At 41.2% G+C, this 22529-nt stretch overlaps 1 protein-coding gene and 1 pseudogene across 1 annotated transcript in view; both read right to left on the bottom strand.

The window, feature by feature from the left end:
* The window catches only part of HSD17B3 (hydroxysteroid 17-beta dehydrogenase 3), a 42813-nt gene that overhangs the window by 5480 nt on the left and 14804 nt on the right, over positions 1-22529 (bottom strand). The window contains exons 3-8 of the mRNA XM_046023518.1: positions 9285-9360; positions 7515-7622; positions 6187-6254; positions 4849-4884; positions 1750-1784; positions 577-658 (exon numbers count right to left, since the gene is read on the bottom strand). Coding sequence (XP_045879474.1) covers positions 577-658; positions 1750-1784; positions 4849-4884; positions 6187-6254; positions 7515-7622; positions 9285-9360 — 405 coding nt within the window. The remainder of the gene's footprint in view (positions 1-576; positions 659-1749; positions 1785-4848; positions 4885-6186; positions 6255-7514; positions 7623-9284; positions 9361-22529) is intronic.
* LOC123953680 lies at positions 13154-13249 on the bottom strand (annotated as a pseudogene).

Genomic DNA, 22529 nt, shown 5'->3' with positions numbered 1-22529 from the left:
CAGCTTTCAAAGGGCACTGCAGGGAGCCTACTTGCTTGACCTCAAAATGCAGCAGTTTGTCTGATAGGAGTTGGGACTTTGTTTCTTGGCCTGGACAAAGATCCCTTGATGAACAGGAACATACATTTTGGGATCAATACACACCGAGGGCCATGGCATCCAGGTGACCCTACCCAGGAAGAGCTCCCCCTTGTCTCCTGGCCTGGGAACATCCCCTCCTCTGAGGGTTTGTTTTTGGGACTAGGACATGGAGACATCTGGCCAGGCCCCTAGGACAGAAGAAATCTCCAATGTTACTTGCTGGCAGCGAGAGAGCAGGGCTCCGGGACAAGTGGGGCCTGGAAGTCCCACAGGGCCTGAGCCTGTCCCACTGTATTGCTGCAGGGTTCCATCAGCCCAGGGGCTTGCCTTTTTCTAATCTGCACCCAAACATCTGGTGACAGGCCCTGGATATTTGTCCTCTATGCCAATCTGTCCATCAGCTTGCCAGATGATCCAAAGCTCAGAGGAAAATGCCAAGTGGGAGAAACAAGAGAAAGAAGGAGAAGGAAGCTTGGGCCACGTGTTGTCACTCACCTTGGAAGCTGAATACATGGAGTAGAGAGGCCAGGGAAAGAGGGCCACCCCAGAAGAAATGTTCAAGATAAGGCCTTTCTGCCTAAAACACAAAGAAGTAAAGTTCTGAATGGTCTGTTGCCTGATGACACATACCACAAGAGAAAGAGAAAGCAAAGGGGCTCCTGTGATTTCACTGGAAAAGTCCATCCTCTCTAGGCTTCCATGTGCAAGACGAGTTCTGCTCCCCAGACAGAACTGAGTGGTGCTTCCCCACGGCCTGGATCATGACACCAAGCAATGACTCAGCAGTCAGTTGACATCAAGGCCTGGTGACTGGAAACAGGGATTCTGCTTCAAAAGAGGTCCCCTCCAAAATGCCAAGGACCAATTTAGATCAGACATGACTCAAGGGGCAAGGGACCCTTCTTTATCAAATGTGACCACATGAGTTCAAGGTCCCTTTTAACTTCTAAAGATGACCCATACTGGGACAGATGTCAAATGCAGAATCCTATCTTCGGTGGAATTTGACAGTCCATCCTCTGCTCACACAGGAACCCTCATACGAGTCTCAGGGGTCCTTACTTAATCCTTTTGAAATTTGGTAACTTTAATCCTTCCCAAATAGAAGGGTTCAATCTGGAAAACCAAGCAACTGCAAATTAGACCATAAGGCCAAACCCCTTCTTCCTCTAGGGAAGATGAAACTATCAACAATTTGTGTTTAATGAATACCACGTGAGAAAAGTCAGTTCCCTAAGGGGTGTTGTAATAGGATAATAAAACCATGGACTAAATAGAGACACTGATAGGTGGCGATTTTTACTACCAAATTTGAGTAATAACAAGAGATGGCCTTGATCTCAGGCCAACCTCTGAACTCTCTTTTATGTTCAACATGAGTTAATGTTTTTAATAAAATGTGTGCTGAAATGGCTCTTCTCTTCCTCCAGTAGGTGCTACACTTGACCTTCAAATACACATATCTGTTTGCAAAGCTGGCCTGGTCCAGAATGTTACAATTTCTCCTGCAATCTCCATGTCCTTCATGGAGTTTTACCATTGGTTAAAGCCGCAGACAGATGAAGCCTATCAACCCATCCCCTTTACCCCATCCCACGTCCCCAGGTCAGCTAACCGCCAGGCCAGGGAGGCTGTGCTTTTCTGTGCTTTTTCAAAAGAATACCTTACCTTGATTCCATGTGTTTCAGAATTAGCTGTGTCATCTATAAGAGAAGGGAGAGAGTTAAGCCCTCTGACAAAGGAGCTTAGTATGCAGTGGGTGGGGCTTAGGGAAGCAGGTGCGGGAGGAAGCCAGAAAATGAGCTTAATCTCTCAGGTGGCCTTGGAATTCTGCTGACACTTGTCAGAGGTAATTCTGACAACACTAGAGTCTGACTAAAACCTACAGAAGGTGATCTAGACAAGCAGCAAACCATTAGAGGTCTCTGGTTTCTTCCCCCCATAAAGTGAACGTCTTCCTAGGAAATGTGGGCAGTGAAAAATTATGGAAATTGGCTTCTGGCCATGAGATCACCTCTGAGGTTCCCCAGATACTCTTCATTCTGGGAGATAGACATAAGCGGGTTGGCCATCATAAACCTCACCCATGAGTTAGAAGTGGGGGGGACATCAGGAAATCTACCCAGTGTCCACGAACAATACACATACAAGGCACAGGCTGGACATCTCAATCTAACCACAGCCACATAAGCAGCTTGCAGGTGGTCTGTGAAATAGCTCCATAGACAGACCATGTCTGTCTATCTGTTGGAATGACAGCAGTGTGGAGAAGTGCTTTCCCTGTCCCAACTTGCTGGCCCTGGAAGACGTCTTTCCGACCAGTTCTGGAACTTAAATAGCCCATTAAAAGAGCATTTCATTCATAATTACAAAGCACCCCTTTGAAGAATTAAGGAAGAGGCAAACCCACAGAGCGAAATGCTCTCAAAAGGACAAGTGAGCAGCATCAGGCTTTGTCTCAGGAGCAGGTTGGAGGAGAAAGGACCCAAACACATGGGGAGGGGCAGAAAAATAAAGGAGGCTAAAGACCAGAGACAAATTTTGCCTATTTTTCTGAGTTGTCTGGGGGTCCTGCAGGAGTGCCCTAAAGTGGGCTCTATGCCTGCCATTGCTCCTATATCATGGGACAGGCTTAAGCCCAAACCTGGGGACCTCCAGATAATGTTTCCACGGCCTTGGAGCAGCAGTGGGCGATGGACTGGCAAGAGTCTACTTCCTGAAATACTGGGTTTGGAGGGAGGGGGAGAAGCATGAAGAGTAGATCCTGCCATTACCTCCCCCTTGGTTCCACCCGCCTCATGAAGGGCACTATGGGAGCATGCTTGGACAGCACCAGCCTTTCCTCAAAACCTCCCAACTGAATTCCCTAGTCTTACCTGACAAATGATCCCAACAGAGAGATAACATTGGACTTTGTGTGTCTCTCTCTGTCTCAAAAATTCCAAAATTTAGTCTCTTACCCAAACTTCCTTTTGCCCACAAACTCATTCCTGCATCTCTGCCCTTGACAAAGAACTCTACTATTTCCAGATGGCTCCTTTGGGGTAACTAAGAGATATTAGTCATGGCTCCAACCAGCGTGGCCAGCTGAGGCATGAGGTACTTAGCTAATCTTCAATTAGTTTTCTTCACTATTTAAGGAAATTTGTGCCTACCAATATATATATATATATATATAATTTTTTAACAAGTCAAAGCAATTCTCTGCTAAAGGGTCAGAGGATTGTCAAATACATTTGGGAAACCCTGTGACCAAATGGATCAAGCCTGAAAGATCGATGTGTAAAATAACATGAAAGTTTTCAGTGGTAAGGCAGCAGACAACAGTTGGATGTATAAAACTTATAATTACATCAGCTGGGGTTTTAAAAAAAACTATCGATTGCTCAGCATACAAAGAATGTATGTACCAATAAAAGCTGAGCAGGAAACTATACAATACCAGTATCCTTACAGAAGAATGACCAAAGATCCACTCAACTTACCCACCTAAAAATAATTCTACGTGGTTTGTTCAGCACCCATCTCCCTCCTTGTTTTGATAGCATCCTGTTTTCCTTTGGGAAACCAGCCCTCTTCTGCCAGGCCAAGCTATAAAGATGAGACCTACTGCTCCCTAACTGGGGTCCCAGCACCACCAAACCAGGGATCATACCTGATTCACTACTGTGAATCAGAGTGGTCACAAGGACAGCCATGCATAGTTGTGAATTTTGTATACTGAACAAGGTGTCCAGCTGTGGGAGTCACTGTAAGCTGAAAGCCCAGGGTTCACTCACAGGCAGTTAGAACGTCTCTCCTCATTCAAAGGAAAGGGAAACATTGTGTTCACCCAAAAGCCTCATTTATCCCAAGCAGCACCTTTTTCCAAATTGTCTGCCCAGAGGGGGTGCCTTTTTCTTATTCATTCAAAAGCACAATATAGGACCCTTTTGTGATAATCATGCCTATAAATGTTGATGCACTTGACTCGAATCAAAGAACCTGAGTTCTGAATGGCACCTGACACATTCCTTAATCCAACACTCTTTCAGGATGCCTGGGTAGCTCAGTCGTTAAATGTCTGCCTTTGGCTCAGGTCCTGATCCCCGTCCTATGGATGGAGCCCCGCATTGGGCTCCTTCCTCAGCAAGAAGCCTGTTTCTCCCTCTCCCTCTCCCCCTGCTTATGTTCCCTTTCTCACTGTCTCTCTGTCAAATAAATAAATAAATAAAATCTTTTTTTTTTTTTTAATCCAACACTCTTTCAATAGCAGATGAAGAACCTGAAGCTCAAGGGAGGTACTCAGCAACACTGCCCAACTAACTAGTGGTTGAGATGAGATCAGAATACACACAAACTTGAGTTTCCCTTCAACAAATATTTATTGAACATCAAAAGTCCAGAAAATCCAAACCAGGCCTTCAGTCATTTTTCCAAACCGAGTGAGCTTTCCACTATTAACAAAGACTAAAACCAGAGGAATGTATTTTTTTTCCAAGTTGCCTTGTTATCCTGAATAAGTTTCAGCGTCATCAGGCCTGGTATGTTCCGACATGTGACAAAACTGGAAGCAAAAATAAGATCCAGATACTCCGGAGAATAAATTTATCACTGTATTTTCTTGATGAAAACAGAGTAAGGTAATTAAAAGACCACTACTGGCTTCTCAATCAAGTGCAGTTCAATGTCAAAGTCTTCTGCAGGGAAGAAACAACTTCTACCAAGTTGCCGGATTTCAACAGCTACTATATCGTAAGGCATTTAGCACGTATATTGGCTACTTACCTTCACTACCGAGGTGATGTTACAGTGGATGACATTCTGTAATAAATAATCACAAACACGAATTAGCCGGAGGATTGGAGAAATTCTCTTGAGAAGCAATCAGTGCTTAAGAAGTGGACAAAGTGGTCTACAGCCATACCATCCTGAAAGCGCCCTTTCTCGTCTGATCTCAGAAGAAGGGGACAAAGTGGGCCCAAGTGTGTGTCTGCGCAGTGCCCCCAGCAATGGGTAAACATCTGATAGCCCCTGGGATTCTAGAAGAATGTGATCTTGAATAGAAGCAAATTAATTCCTTCAAAACTGGGGGATTTTCCTTAAAAACATCGTATTTCAAAGGAAAACATGGAGGAATCAAGGTTAGCCTATGTGGGCCCAAAAGACAATAACACAGAGAATAGAAAGGCAAATGGTCATTTAAAGTAGAGGTTCTGGGCTACAAGATGCCCGAGAGAGAAAGTACTGGAATCACCCAGGATAGGCAGAAAGGAAAGGAGGGACAGATAGAAGCCAGCACTAATGTAGACATAAAAAGGGAAAGAAAAGCAAGCATGGAGGCTGCTTAATGGAGAGACACAGACTTGTGCCAGGATCAGGGAGCTAGAAGGGGTTAGACATGGGGTGGGGAGGGGAATTTTGCAAGGACATGCCAAGCAGGGTGGCGTTATTGGTCCACGCAGGAGACTTGGGGCTTAAATAGGACCAGGGGAACAGCATGGCAGCCTGTTTAGAATGGGTATAATAACTCCACGATTTCAAAAGTCACAGCCTGGAGAAGAGTCTGTCAATAGTGCTTTCAAGGACTGTTAAATGCACACCAAGTACACTCACACCCCACAGTGGCAGCCATGGGTCCACCAAGTTCACCACACTTGCAACACCCCCCTCCCACCACCACACAGTTTGTATCACTGACCTTCCCCACGCTGGGAGCTGAAGGAAATCTTATGACTTGGGAAGACAAGAAAGCCAAAGAACTGGCCTTCTTCCACTTACAAGCACAGATGTAAATTTGTGAGCTGACACCAAGCCCCAAAAGAATAAAACAGAACACAGAACCCCAAAAGAATGGGACAGTGGGCAGGTAAGATCTGATATGCAGAGAAGAAGGAAGATGTCTATATTCCAGACATGGTCATGAAAGATAGTGCCCTCGCCTGCGTCTCAAGCACTAAGGCAAACAGAGAAGCCACAGACATCCATGTGGAATACAGAATTTCAGCCTGACCGTCTTCCAGGGACACCTTCCCAGGCCCTCCTTCCCAGGCCCTAGCGATGACGCAGCCCGGGGGCCCAGTTCACACTGAGAGGAAAGCGTCCACAGGAAGAGCCCAGGCCTACCTGGATCTCATCTGGTGTATCGAGGAAGTGGCTTGGGAGAAAGTTTGGAAGCATTCCGACATTGTTGACTGGTAGAGGCAAAATAAAAAGATGTCACAAGAGCCGGTAGCAAAAGTTTCTTAAAAGCATTAAACATGTTCATATTCAATCCCAGAAGTTCCATTTCTTGGGAAGTTTTCCTAAGAAAACACGTACAGAAAAAAATGTATAGACAAGGCCCTTCTTTGCAACATGATTTCCTAACAGTGAGGAAACTGGAGGGGAAAACAATCGTCCTATAATAGGGAGCGTATCAGGAGGGCCGCCGGGCAGCCATCTGGTGGAATGCCACACGCAGAGTCAACCCTGCGGCTGCCTAGCAGTTTAAAGGCATGGGGGAAACCTTTGTGTTGTATGGTTTTTTAAAAAATATTACAAAACAGTATGTAAATTTTATTCCCATGTTGAACATTTGTGTATATGTGTCTGGAAGGATATATACCAAAACGTTATCTCAGGCTATTGGGATTTTAAGAGATTTATAAATCCTGGGGCGCCTGTGTGACTCAGTCAGTTAAGTGACTGCCTTCAGCTCAGGTCATGATCCCAGAATCCTGGGATCCAGTCCCACATTGGGCTCCTTGCTCAACACGGAGCCTGCTTCTCCCTCTGCCTACTGCTCCCCCTGCTTGTGTTCTCTCTCTCTGACAAATAAATAAAAAATAAAAGAAAAAAAATAAAAGAAATTTAACTCCTTTATATGCTCATGTATTCTTTTTGGTTTTTCTGCAATAATATAGTTTACACTTCTATTAGTAAAAAATATAATTATTTTTAAAATTCAACAGGAAATTTAGAAATCAAACCTTCCTTCCAAGTACAAGACTTACACTGTATTCTGTATGTTATAAAATATCTTATCACAGAAAAAATGTTAAATATTATCATTATTATTATCTTGTTTCCAGAATACCAGAGTCAATTCTCAAAGAACCATGCTGACTCAGTATTTTATGAATCAATCGCAGCAATGTCTATTTGCTAAACTAATTCTTTAGGAAGGTGTTTTTGAGACTCCTCCCATCTAATGTCCATGTCAGTGGGGGGAAAAATCCATTTTCACATTATAAATATGGTTGGGAAGGTTGAAATATCTTCATTTCATGCATTCCAGAGCCATAAAAAAATTTTGGCTCCCGAAGAATTGAGCTGTAACAGTCTGTTGAATGCTACAGCTTAAAAGACAGTCCTGGGTTAAGGTCAAGTTTACCACAGAAAAACCAAGTGTCACTGAGATCATCACTTCACTGATATCTTACAATCAGCTTTGCATTTTGCAATTTCCTTACCTAAAATTCCAATTTCCAAGCCTTTAAGTTTTTCTCTAATATACTCGTAGATGTTGTCTTTAGTAAAGTCTGCTTGTATTATCTTCACACTACTCCCTGTAGTGCACTCTGCGTTGGAGACAACAGTTACTCTTGAATGAACAGGAATCCAAATCCCACCCCTTGCTCAAGGACTTCTCCAATGCTCCCTTAATGGGCTAAAAGATTTGTGAGTGATGGTGTCTGGTGTTTCTAAGAGTTACTACGGTGACAAGTGTATGCACCAAAATAAATGTAATGCAGCGGTTCTCAAAGTGGGGTCCATAGGCCCCAGCAACAGCATCATTGGGAACGTGAAATTGAACTAGAAACATGAATCCTCGGGCTCCACCCCAGACCTACTGAACCAGACATCCTGACACTAGGGCCCAGGGATCTGTTGTTACATGCACTCCCAGTGACCCTGCTCCGTGCTCAGGCATGAGACCCCCGGTCTAGAGGCTGTAAGACTACAGCGTGATGTTTCCTCTGTTCAGTGTCAGGTCCCTTTGGCTTAGACAGAGCAATTCTTTGTGTTTGTCTAACACTTTAGCATTTACATACACAGTACCTTTTTTAGTCTTCTCTACTACCTTGTAGGTTTTACGCCCATTTTCAAGAGGAAGAAACTAAGGATCAGAGAGGCTAGCTTGCCCAAAGACACCCACACCCTGTTCCCTCCACATCCATGCCGTTCTGTTGTTCCATGTAGACTTGGCCTTGTGAAGAAGCTTGCTATGGACATAAAAGCAACAGGTCTTCACCAACTTCTGCCTGCTCAGCTTTGGGGTTAAACTGAATATTTCTGGGAGAAGTGATCTTGAGGCTTAGTTTGGGGAGTGGGAGGTGCCTTCAGTCCAAAGACACTTCTTGGTTTTCAAAAAGGACACAAAAAACCCATCTTAGCATCATTATGAGGGAAACACTGAAGAATGTCTTAGTCCCTGTCAGAGTACTTTTGATATCCAGACATGGAACAAAAGCAGATTCATTACTTGAAGGACACTGGGCCTCCAGCTCCACACCTCCCACATCTGTCTGCTGTCCCAAATCTCCCCCAAGGACACAATGCCATTCCCTGACAGTCTGTCTCAGTCCCTACAAGTCTTCATAACTGAAGACTCCTTCCTTTGCATTAAGGAAATTCCAAATTACTAAATTAATAATTAATTATTAAGATAAATTACCCAAAGAGGGATATGATTATTATTAACTAAGAACACTTCACAGTGAGTCATAATAATAAAAGATTGGAATAAAAATGCTGCCTCATAGAGTTGTACCATGTACAACCTGCACAGCCACACGTGGATCAAATCTGTTTTAAAAACTCTGACAACCACCAGTCAGCCTCATCCCTCACTTTCCTGCAAGGAACAGGGCACAGGCATAGGGAAATGAAGTCCGGAACAGATCCTGCTTTTGAAGGGAGGAGCAGAAGCAACAAAGCGGCTGGGACCTCTGGGTCAGCAAACTAACTCTGGAGATGAAGGCAACAGGCCAAAGGAGGTAATGGACCTATGTGTACCTGAGTCTGTTCCTCCATCTCCTAGCCCAACGAATCCCTGCTGCATGATAGTGTCTTTTGTCCTGCACTTAACTTTGTCTAATGAGCTTCCCACAGAAGGGCCAGTGCCCCAGGCCCCTGGAACAGCCAGCCTTAGGAATGCCGAGGAACCCCTCCAGGAAGGACAAAGCAGACTTGGTTGGTGGGCTCCACAAACATCTCCCTGATTCCTGGGGGTCACTCACCAATCTCTGCGGCAGCGACCTGTAGTTTCTTAAGTGTCCGGCTGATGAGCACAACGTTGAGTCCTCGTCTTGCCAGCTGGGAGCGAGGGTGGGAAAACCAGAAAGGAGAAAGATGATTAGCAGATCAGGAAGTCTTGTTTTAAAGGTGAGTTGGAGCATTGCTCTCCCACAGTCACAGCATGGCGTGCTTCCTTCTCCTGGGTCTAAATGTGACAAAGGTTTTCTGGCTTACGAGCGAAACCACCACACTGGGCCAACCTATAGGTGACCTGACAATAGTCATTTAATTTTTGTGTTCATTAGGTGCCAAGAACTAGTCTTTTGTCTACAGACCCGCAATCTGAATGCCCTCTCGTCAGAAACGTCTGGGGTCCAATGTGTGCTGGAATTCAACAGGTGGAAGATTTTAAACCACAGTTTAGATAACAGCTCTAGGCAGCTCCCCCTGTTGCAAAGCAGTATTTCTGCAGGAAGTTTTGAGCTCCTTCCTACTCACAAGGACCTTCTTCTCATGGTTCACTTCCCTCGGGCATGGTCATGGGCCTGAGACTTCTCTGGCGCCCAGCAGGACAAAAAAATAGAATAAGGAACCAGAGGGTAAACCAAGGCTTCCCTGAGATCAGGAAAGAGCTCTTGTTCAGAGTGGGTAGTGTCTCAACGCAGGGGGCTAAGTGGCAGCGTGCCGAGAGCTGCGTGTCAACATGACACAGGCAACAGGCAACCTCGCTGTGCCCGTCACCGCCAGGCCGAGACTCCTCACACCTGAAACTGCCACGGTGAGAAAAGCTAGAGTTTTCCCTGAAGACAAAAGGAAAAACCAGCCCTGTTTCACCAGAGACTGATGACATTCGAGTGGGTGACCAAGGGGCCCGTTAAGCAAAATCTTTCTCTGTGGTTTTAATAGACGTTTTTTTTTTAGATTTTTATTTATTTATTTGTCAGAGAGGGAGAGCGAGAGCGAGCACAGGCAGACAGAGAGGCAGGCAGAGACAGAGAGAGAAGCAGGTTCCCTGCCGAGCATGGAGCCTGATGTGGGACTCGATCCCAGGACGCCGGGATCATGACCTGAGCCGAAGGCAGCCGCTTAACCAACTGAGCCACCCAGGCGTCCCTCTCTGTGGTTTTAATTAAGTGATTTATACTTCCATTTTTAAAAATTGCTATAAAATGCATATAGCATAAAATCTGCCATCTTTTTTTTTCCCATTTTATTTATTTTTTCAGCGTAGCAGTATTCATTCTTTTTGCACAACACCCAGTGCTCCATGCAAAATGTGCCCTCCCCATTACCCACCACCTGTTCCCCCAACCTCCCACCCCTGACCCTTCAAAACCCTCAGGTTGCCCCAACCTCCCACCCCTGACCCTTCAAAACCCTCAGGTTGTTTTTCAGAGTCCATAGTCTCTTATGGTTCGCCTCCCCTCCCCAATGTCCATAGCCCGCTCCCCCTCTCCCAATCCCACCTCCCCCCAGCAACCCCCAGTTTGTTTTGTGAGATTAAGAGTCATTTATGGTTTGTCTCCCTCCCAATCCCATCTGGTTTCATTTATTCTTCTCCTATCCCCCTACCCCCCCATGTTGCTTCTCCATGTCCTCATATCAGGGAGATCATATGATAGTTGTCTTTCTCCGATTGACTTATTTCACTAAGCATGATACTCTCTAGTTCCATCCACGTCGTCGCAAATGGCATGATTTCATTTCTTTTGATGGCTGCATAGTATTCCATTGTGTATATATACCACATCTTCTTGATCCATTCATCTGTTGATGGACATCTAGGTTCTTTCCATAGTCTGGCTATTGTAGACATTGCTGCTATAAACATTCGGGTACACGTGCCCCTTCGGATCACTATGTTTGTATCTTTAGGGTAAATACCCAGTAGTGCAATTGCTGGGTCATAGGGGAGTTCTATTTTCAACATTTTGAGGAACCTCCATGCTGTTTTCCAGAGTGGTTGCACCAGCTTGCATTCCCACCAACAGTGGAGGAGGGTTCCCCTTTCTCCGCATCCTCGCCAGCATCTGTCATTTCCTGACTTGTTAATTTTAGCCATTCTGACTGGTGTGAGGTGATATCTCATTGTGGTTTTGATTTGTATTTCCCTGATGCCGAGTGATGTGGAGCACTTTTTCATGTGTCTGTTGGCCATCTGGATGTCTTCTTTGCAGAAATGTCTGTTCATGTCCTCTGCCCATTTCTTGATTGGATTGTTTGTACTTTGGGTGTTGAGTTTGCTAAGTTCCTTATAGATTTTGGATACTAGCCCTTTATCTGATATGTCGTTTGCAAATATCTTCTCCCATTCTGTCAGTTGTCTTTTGGTTTTGTTAACTGTTTCCTTTGCTGTGCAAAAGCTTTTGATCTTGATGAAATCCCAACAGTTCATTTTTGCCCTTGCTTCCCTTGCCTTTGCCGTTGTTCCTAGGAAGATGTTGCTACGGCTGAGGTCGAAGAGGTTGCTGCCTGCATTCTCCTCAAGGATTTTGATGGATTCCTTTCTCACATTGAGGTCCTTCATCCATTTGGAGTCTATTTTCGTGTGTGGTGTAAGGAAGTGGTCCAATTTCATTTTTCTGCATGTGGCTGTCCAATTTTCCCAGCACCATTTATTGAAGAGGCTGTCTTTTTTCCATTGGACATTCTTTCCTGCTTTGTCGAAGATTAGTTGACCATAGAGTTGAGGGTCGATTTCTGGGCTCTCTATTCTGTTCCACTTGATCCCAAAACCAGACAAGGATCCCACCAAAAAAGAGAACTACAGACCAATATCCTTGATGAACACAGACGCAAAAATTCTCGCCAAAATACTAGCCAATAGGATTCAACAGTACATTAAAAGGATTATTCACCACGATCAAGTGGGATTTATTCCAGGGCTGCAGGATTGGTTCAACATCCGCAAATCAATCAATGTGATACAACACATTAATAAAAGAAAGAACAAGAACCATATGATACTCTCAATAGATGCTGAAAAAGCATTTGACAAAGTACAGCATCCCTTCCTGATCAAAACTCTTCAAAGTGTAGGGATAGAGGGCACATACCTCAATATTATCAAAGCCATCTATGAAAAACCCACCGCAAATATCATTCTCAATGGAGAAAAACTGAAAGCTTTTCCATTAAGGTCAGGAACACGGCAGGGATGTCCATTATCACCACTGCTATTTAACATAGTACTAGAAGTCCTAGCCTCAGCAATCAGACAACAAAAAGAAATTAAAGGCATCCAAATTGGTAAAGAAGAAGTCAAACTATCACTCTTCGCAGATGATATGATACTATATGTGGAAAACCCAAAAGACTCCACTCCAAAACTGCTAGAACTTGTGCAGGAATTCAGTAACGTGTCAGGATATAAAATCAATGCACAGAAATCAGTTGCATTTCTGTACACCAACAACAAGACTGAAGAAAGAGAAATTAAGGAGTCAATCCCATTTACAATTGTACCCAAAACTATAAGATACCTAGGAATAAACCTAACCAAAGAGACTAAGAATCTATACACAGAAAATTATAAAGTACTCATGAAAGAAATTGAGGAAGACACAAAAAAATGGAAAAATGTTCCATGCTCCTGGATTGGAAGAATAAATATTGTGAAAATGTCTATGCTACCTAAAGCAATCTACACATTTAATGCAATCCCTATCAAAATACCATCCATTTTTTTCAAAGAAATGGAACAAATAATCCTAAAATTTATATGGAACCAGAAAAGACCTCGAATAGCCAAAGGAATATTGAAGAACAAAGCCAAAGTTGGTGGCATCACAATTCCGGACTTCAAGCTCTATTACAAAGCTGTCATCATCAAGACAGCATGGTACTGGCACAAAAAATCTGCCATCTTAACAAATATATGGAATGTTTCATGAATCTGCATGTCATCCTTGTGCAGAGCCCTGCTAATCTCTGTGTCGTCCCAGACGTACTTGCTGCAGAAGTGAGCACCATGTTCTTATTTCAATACATAATTATATATGACAGAAAACACATAAAAAGTTGAATTAAAGACCATATGCAATCTCCAATAGCCAATAGCTCAATCTTCAAGCCAAGGGTTTCCAAATCACCCAGGGAGACATCAGAGAAAACACCAATTCCCACCCAAACCAACCAAATAAAAACATCCAGGGTTGAAGCAACAGCATTTACACCTTTTTCTATTTTAACTTAGTAAATGATACTGTGACATACTCAAGTAGAAGCTCATTGTAAAATATGTCCCTGCGGCCCCTGGGTCCTACTTCCCTGCGGCCCCAGGCTCCTGCTGTCTTCAGTTTGGTGTTGACCCTCTTGCCTTTTTCCCTGCATCTACGGGCATAGAGTAGATACAGAAAGACACCTTCGTTTTGTCGGGGATTTTTTCCTTTCACCCTTCCTAAGTGGCATTGTAAATACTGTATTTTTGCCTTAAGGGTGTGTCTTATTTCTAAATATCACGTCTATCTCTGTATCAGTCCAATTTGAATCCCTTGATCCTTTTTTTATTGCTTCCTAGTGTCCCGTGGCTCACTTTTGGGTGAGCACTTGCGTTAATTTCAAGTTTTCCTTTTACCAATATTGCTACTATAAACTCCCTTCTATAGAGCTCTTTATGTATACAAGTGAATTAATTCCTAGAGTAGATAGGGAAGAAGAAGTGGAATTATTGTATCAAAGAGTGTCTGCTTTTTAAATTTTTGCAGTGTTGCCAAAATAACATCCCATTAAATAAAGCCTACCACCAAAAATACCACCATAGCAATTTCTTCACACTCTGGCCAGTATTTTTTATTAGCAACCTTTTCAACTTTTCCCAACCTAGTGGTCAAGGAATTATATCCCTATATTGTTTTAATTTGTATTTTTCCAATTATCAGTGGGACTGAGCACTCTTTTGTAGGTTTCTGTGAGTTACATGTATACACTTTGCCCCTTCTTCTACTGGGTTGTCATTTCCTTATAAATTTGTAGGGGTCTTGTGGTTTTTTAAAATATTCTGGGTATTCATTATTTGCCTACTATATACTTAGCAAGTATTTTCTCCTTTCTTTATGGCACCTTGGTCATACATTATATATTAATTTTCATGTTATTGGGTTTGTGGATATTTGTGAAGTCTTCTGAAAAATTTCCTTTCTGAACTTCCCTAACTCCAAAAATATAAATATATTTTCCCACAACCCTTTACGGTGTTTTTGTGTTTCTTGTTTGTTTGTTTTTGAGACTAATGTGAGAGTGAAATCACCCAGCATTATTTTTTTCAAGATGAGTGGCAATTTTTTACACAACATTTTTCTATTTTTCCATCCCTTCTTGATTTTAAATGTTAACTTGGTCATATGCCAAGTTCTTACATGTACATGGATCTGTTTATGATCTACCTGGTCTGTTTCACTGACTGGCCAATTTCTGTTCCAAGGCCACTTGTGATTTAATCACAGTCTTATAATAGGTTTTGTTATTTGATATGTGGAACAGGACATTCCTATCAGTTATTATTATTCTCTTTAAAATGTGTTTGTTTTATTTTCTTATTTTACCTTTCCAAACAAATGATAAAATTGTCTAGTCAAGTAGTATATAGAAATTAGAGATAGGTGGGGGAAATAATATTTTATGATCTTATGATCTTTGCAGTAATCAGTTGTCTCATCCATAAATTTGGTATCCATGCCTCCCAAACTTATGTGTGCTTCTAAGAACTTTCAGAAGTTTCTTCATATACATCTTGGACATTTCTTGTTAGTTTGCATTAGTTAGCATAACATTAGCTCACATCACAAAGAAATCCAAATTTTGAGTGGTTTCACACAATGAATTTGTTCGTTGTCTTATGTAGTAAACTCTATTTCACATAGTCGTTCAGGTCCCATGGCTGAGAAAGTCTTTGCCATCTTCAACACTAGGTTTCTAAGACTGTTTCAGGTGTCCAGTTCCAGTCAGTGCAAAGACTAAGAGAGGATAGAGAAGATATATCCCCCTCCTGTAACCACCTTGACCAAGATGTGACACACGTCATTTCTGCTTGATACCATTGGGCAGTTTGGTCACATGGCCCAATGTAGGTGGAAGGGAGTCTGGGAAATCCCCTGGCTGCCCAGCCTCCTCCAGCTATGATGTTCCACCGTGGAAAAAAGAGTAGGGATCTGGGAGGACATTTAGGTGTTCCTGCAGATACTTTACATTTATTTGTTGTTTCCATGGATTAAGTTATTATGGAAAGCAGAAGAAACTCTAGAATGAAATACCTAGGTTCAATTCCTATTTCCACCACTTAAACCTGTGAGCACAAGTTACCCAAACCAAACTTTCCTCATTAGCAAAAAGAGGGCACCAATAGACATACTTCCTTAAATTGTTCTGAGAATCAAATGAAAAAACTCACTAGAAGTGCCCTTCTGACTGGTGTCAAAACTGTGGTTTTGATTCGTAGTTACCTGATGCCAAGTGTTGTGGAGCATTTTTTCATGGCTATTTGGATGTAAAAGACATGAATTTGTCTTCGCTATAGTATAATGACGTTCAGTTCTCAGTTGCCCAATACTTGGCAAGGCCGTGGAGGCCTTGTGTTGAGCCAGTGGAGCCAGGGGATACAAAAGGTAGGGCTGGAGCTGAGGTTACTCTTTGTGATTAGGAACTCTGCCCAGCCACCAAGCCAAATGAATTCTTTTATTCATTGTAATAGTTTCTTCATCAATGCTTGGCCTTTCACCAAAGACAATGATATTCTCTACAAGGCACAGTTTGTCCCTTCCTCTCTAATATTTGCATATTTTTGGTCTCATTATCTTGGCTAATATCTCCTTAAAGCAAATATATGGTCTGTTCTCTACCATACTGAGAACACTTACAATGTTTCTCAGCACAAAGTATGAGGTTTCCCATTATTTCTGAAAGTTATTTTTAATCAATTTGAGAACATTTTCATCTATTCCTTTTTGCCAAATCCCTTCTTTTTTAAACGTCTGGGCTCTAATTCTTAGTACTTAATTTGGATCCCAATTCTCTTACACTACCTTTGTCCCATTTTGATATCAAAATCATGTTAATCTGTCTACACAGTTCCTGAAAACATGTTCGCATCTGGAAATGACCAGAAGATTTTGTTTTACCTAAGATGGATCAGTGAAGTAACGGGACCAGAGGCAAAGAAAGAACCAGAACTATGGGACAGGTTCAAAGAGACAAAGGGAAACTGTGATCATGAGTGTGTCCCATGAGTCCTGCCAAGAACACTTATCTCAAAAACTGGTCACACTGTATACTACTGTTTCTGAAAGAGTCATGGAAATCTCCCACAGTGGTTGCAAATTCATCAAATGTTTCTCTTTCAATCAGTTTCTACTTTCAGTATTTGAGGTTATATTGTCAGAAATAGAATAGGCTCAATATGAATAATATGTTGCTTATTGATATGACCATTTCTCTTTTATTACCTTGAATTTTATTTTGTCTAATACTGATATTGCTCCCACTCCTTTCCTTTCTTTTTGCATTTTCCTAAGATTTGTTTTTCCATCCCTTTACCTTCAACCTTACTGTACCTAACATTAGATTTTTTTTTTTTTAGCTCTATCTGAGTGTCTGTCATTTATCAGGAAATACAACCAAATCATGTGTATTGAGACTGCAAATTTACTACACTGGCTCTGGCTATCTTGTTTTAGTTTTTCTATTCACAGTGTTTCCCTTGTTTTTGTTCTTGCTTTGTAGCAAGCAAGACAGGATAGGCAAAGCTGGAGAGACAAAATAGCCCCGAATCTCAGTGGCACAATGCAAAAGAGGTTTGTTTTTCCTCACACCATGTCTTCTGCAGAGAACCAGACAGTCCAAGACCAGTTCCCTCCATGCAACGACTCAGGGATCTAGGTGTTTTCCCAGGGTTCAAACTGAGACGAGGCAAGCAAAGGACCTAGGTGCAAAATTTAAGGAGGGCCTCACTCTCTGGTTCATGGTCACCACACATGCCTCACCTCAGTCCCAGCATCCACTGGCTCAACACAAGACCTCCATGGCTTTGCCTAATATTGGGCAACTGAGAACTGAACTTCATTATACTATAACAAAGACAAATTCATGTCTTTTACATCCAGATGGCCAACAGACACATGAAAAAGTACTCCACAACACTTGGCATCAGGAAACTACAAATCAAAAACCACAGTGAGATACCACCTGACACCAGTCAGAATGGCTGAAATTAACAAGTCAGGAAATAACAGATGCTGGCGAGGATGTGGAGAAAGGGGAACCCTCCTACACTGTTGGTAGGAATTCAAGCTGGTGCAGTTACTCTGGAAAACAGTATGGAGGTTCCTCAAAAAGTTGAAAATAGAGCTTCCCTATGAATCAGCAATTGCACTACTGGGTATTTACACTAAAGATACAAATGTAGTGATCCGAAGGGGCACATGCACCCCATGTTTATAGCAGCAATGTCCACAATAGCCAAACAATGGAAAGAACCTAGATACCCATCCACAGATGAATGTATAAAGAAGATGTGAGATATAGATATAGATATAGATATAGATATAGATATAGATATAGATAATGGAATACTCTGCAGCCATCAAAAAAACCCAAAATCTTGCCGTTTGCAACAACATGGATGGAACTAGAGGGTATTATGTTAAGCAAAATAAGTCATTCAGAGAAAGACAATTATTATATGAGCTCTCTGATGTGAGGAATTTGAGAGGTAGTGTGGGGGGTGTGTGGGGAGTAGGGAGGGAAAAAATGAAACAAGATGGGATTGGGAGGGTGACAGACCATAAGAGACTCTTAATCTCATGAAACAAACTGAAGGTTGCTGGGACGGTGGAGGGGGGCTAGGGATAAGGTGGTTGGGTTATGGACACTGGGAAGGGTATGTGCTATGGTGAGTGTTGTAAAATGTATAAGCCTGATGATTCACAAACCTGTACTCCTGGGGCAAATAATATATTATATGTTAATTTAAAAATTCGTATTTTTTGAAAAGTAAATTAGAAAAACAAGAACAGCCTTTTTTTCCCCCCAAACTAAATATAGAACAACCAGTTCTGTATGTGGATTAGTAAAGCATTTCCATAAATGAAAAAGTATTAACAAAACAGTAAACATTTCATAAAAATACTTATAAGCAAAGGAATATACATCAAACCACAAGTTTGTATGTGGGAGGAAGAGAAATGGCAGATGGGAATGAAAGAAAAGAAATTGAGAGAGGGACCACATATAGATTGATGACAGCAATTCAGTCTTCTGTGTCCCTGATTAACAAATACGAAAGAGTCTATCTCTGGTTTTTGTTTTGTTTGTTTGTTTTGTTATTTAGATCCCACATATAAATAAAATCATACGGCATCTGTTTTTGTTTTTGTTTTTTCCTGTCTGGCTTATTTCACTTAGCATAAAACCCTCTAGGTCCATCCATATTGTTGAGAATTGCAGGATTTCATTCCATTGTGTATAAATACCATATCTTCTTTATCCATTCATCCCTTAGAGGACACTTACATTGTTTCCACATCTTGGCTACTGTAAATAATGCTGCAGTAAACATAGGAGATGGGTGAAACAAGTGAAGATTAAGAGGTATACAAACTTACAGTTATAAAATAATTAAGTCACAGGGATGGAAAGTATGGCATAGGGAATATAGGGAATAATAGGGAATAGGGACTAATATTGGGAATAGGGAATAATATTGTAATAACTTCTTATGGTGACAGAGGGCAACTACACTTACTGTGGTGAGCACTGAGTAATGGATAAAATTGTCTAATCATTGTGTCATACACCTGAAACTAACAAAATGTGACATACACGTCAACTACACATCAATTATATATATATATGTGTGTGTGTGTGTGTGTGTATATATAATTTTACTGTAAAAAAATGAGAAGGAAGAAGAATAAAAAGAGAGTGGAGGGAGGAACAGGGAAGGAAGGAAAATAAAAAACACTAGAGCACACCTGCCTGGATAGACCTATATTTCCATGGAAATCAGTGTAGTTGGTGTGCCATCTCCCAACCATCTGTTACTCATTAATTATACCAATTCTGAGTTTTACAATACCCATGCTACCAAAGTTAATTTCTTGTTTATAAAAGTTTATTTTACAGCTACCTTTAGCCATTCTAGTTTATTTTTTAGCTAAGGTTACACCTGACCTTATCAATGAATAAACCCATTTGCACACTTTCTGACAAAGAATTTTGTATTTCCATGTTAAACTGTGAAAGAAAACTTCATCTCAAACTTAAATACAAGCAAAATGATGATGGCTTGATTTTTCTTTTTTTAAAGATTTTATTTATTTATTTGACAGAGAGATAGCGAGAGAGGGAACACAAGCAGGGTGAGAAGCAGGCAGAGGGAGAAGCAAGCTCCCTGCTGAGCATGGAGCCTGATGTGGGGCTTGTTCCCAAGACCCTGGGATCATGACCTGAACAGAAAGCAATTAACACTGAGCCACCCAGGTGCCCCAAATTTTCTTTTTTTTTTTTTTTTTAAGATCACCCTAGAATGTTTTCTAAGAAGCCTTGGCCTCATCTGATGATTTGGGGCTTTGCTGTTACAGAATTTTAACAGTCCTTAGCCAAAGAAGGTACAGACAGCACACAGACAGCAAAGTTAGGGACAGAGGACTTGTCAGGACTTCATAGTCTGACAAGGAAACTAACCCAGAGGTGACAGACCATAACTGTCATACATTTCAACCCTGTAGAAAGTTAGACCATCTGATAACTAACTTGGCAATATTATCAGGCATTCCTTTCCAACTGACTATTTAAATCCTTATTTCTCAAACACTCTGCAATCAGTAATTTGGGTTCCTACTGGATCCTTCCTTACTAAGTTGAATAAAACTTTAACAAGTGCTACCATGCACTTTGTTTGAGAATTGTGTTTTTACAGCACTGAAGATAAAAAATACTGGTTGATCCTTTGAGTTACTTGGCTAAAGGTCCACAACAGTTAGACTATAACCCCAATACCTACAAGATTTCAGAAATGACTAGACTACTGTGTTCTCATAAAGACAAAGAATATCAGAGCATAGTTTTTAAATCTCGTTTTACGAAATTTTCAAGAAATACACCTAAAACATAAGGTCGCAGAAAGGCTAAAACTAAAAGGAGAAACATAAGGTGAATACCAACCAAAAAGAAAAAAAGCATGGCTTTATTAATGTCAATCAAAATAGGCAATGAAGCGTGTAATTGTTACTAAAAATAAAGACTAGTAAAAAGGTCAGGTCATCAAAAAGATGTAGCAATTCTAATCCTGGATTACCTAACAAAATAGCCTTAGGAAAGGTGCAAGGAGATTTGAAAAATACACCATCAGAATAGGGGATTCCTCTCTGAGAGCAAGCGGCCACACAAATTATGCCCCTGCCAGTTCTGAATCCAGAAAGATGACAGCCAGGCCTTTTCAGGCAGGAGGTTAGCTCTTCCCTGGGGAATCTCAGCCACATCAAGACACTGGCCTGGGGCTCCCCAGAACACAGCACGAGCCCCACACACTCAGCGCCTAGACGGACCCCACACTCAGACAGTCCAGGTAGAGTTCTCATCCCCTTGAGCCAGCTCTCCAACCCAGACGGACCAAGGAGTATCTGTGGAAAGCTGCTAACATAAAAGATAGAGAGCCAAACAGGAAAAAAAAAAAAAATATATATATATATATATATATATATATATATATATATATATACATGTATGTATCTCCATCCCAGACAGGTAAGAAAAGCTGTTACTCTATACAAAGGACAGGTAGCTCTACAAAGGTGCAAACAAAATGCAAACAAATGTTCAGAAATGGAAACAATTTTTTAATCTCTTAAAAACAATTTTCATTCTTAATTTCTTAGAAATTTGAAATTTCAAAATCAAATAGCAAAAAGTGAAAAGTTCCATAAAACAGAGGATAGAATTAATAAAATCCTTTTGCAGAAAGGAAAGCAGAGACAAAATGGAAATTGTGAGAAATAAAGAGACAAGTAGAGGATGATTTCAGGATCTGAATAATAGGAGTTCCAGAAAAAAAATATAAATGACAGCTGAGTAATTGGAATTCCAGAAAGTGAAGAGAAAGTGGGGAGAGAGTAAATGCCCTGGTATAACTTGCTTTATGGGGTGACCTGGCTGTGTCCCTCACCACCTAACCTCTCGATACTTCTGCTCACTTTCTAAACATTCTGTTATTTTGTGAACCAGATGACAACCTTGGACTCAATTCCTTTCCTGTTTTCATTTTTTCAAACATAGGAAGAGAAGGCTACAAAAAAATTATGCCAATACATTTTAAAACTTAGATGAAATGAATATATTTCAAGAAAAATATAAATTTCCAAAACTAATTCAAGAAAAAATTAAAAATTCAAATAGTTCTATTACCACTAAAAATAGTAACAGTAATAATAGGTGATGCTGATAATGGTATAAATGAGTACTTTAAATTGTACCACAAAGAAAACTCTAGTAACAGATGGTTTTACAGATAAGTTCTATCAAATACCCCCTCAAAAAGGATAATGCCTAAATTGCACAACTTTTCAAATATTAAAAAAAAGGTAAAATTCCCCAATTCAGTTTATGAGGTCAGTATAACTTTGACACCAAAACTTCGGAAGCTAGTTGGCATTATCTAGTAATGTTGACAATGTATAACCTATGCACCAGCAATTCTGCCCCAGGGCATGTTCTCAACTTTTGCACAAGACCTTCAGGAGACATGGACAAACTGTTCATACCAGCAAAAGTAGAAACTACTAAAATGTCCGTCCAAAAAGCGACATATAACTAAACCGGGATATATGTATGTCACAGAATATTACGCAATATTGAAAATGAATAAACTGTGCTCTGCACACATCAGCATGGATGAGTTTCAAAAGCATAATATTGACCAATAAGAAACAGATTACAGAAGACAAATGAATCCATTGACGTTAGGTTCAAAACAAACACTGCAAACAATATGTTGTTTAGGGATACATGCGTGTATAATATGACTTTTTTTTTAAAGTCAGAAAATTGTTAACACGATGTTCATGATCATGCTTTTGTCTTGGGGTTACAGAGGGGGAACACATAACAAGACATGTGTGACCAGATAGCGGGCTTCAAGGACACTGGGGATGTTCTCTTTCTCTCTCTTTTTTTTTTTAAGATTTCATTTATTTATTTGACAGGCAGAGATCACAGGTAGGCAGAGAGGCAGGCAGAGAGAGAGGGGAAGGGAAGCA

This window comes from Meles meles, chromosome 11, assembly GCF_922984935.1.
Source record: "Meles meles chromosome 11, mMelMel3.1 paternal haplotype, whole genome shotgun sequence".
NCBI classification, from domain to species: Eukaryota; Metazoa; Chordata; class Mammalia; order Carnivora; family Mustelidae; genus Meles; species Meles meles.
Note: the sequence above shows the minus strand (reverse complement) of the source record. Positions and strands in the feature narration are given on the sequence as shown.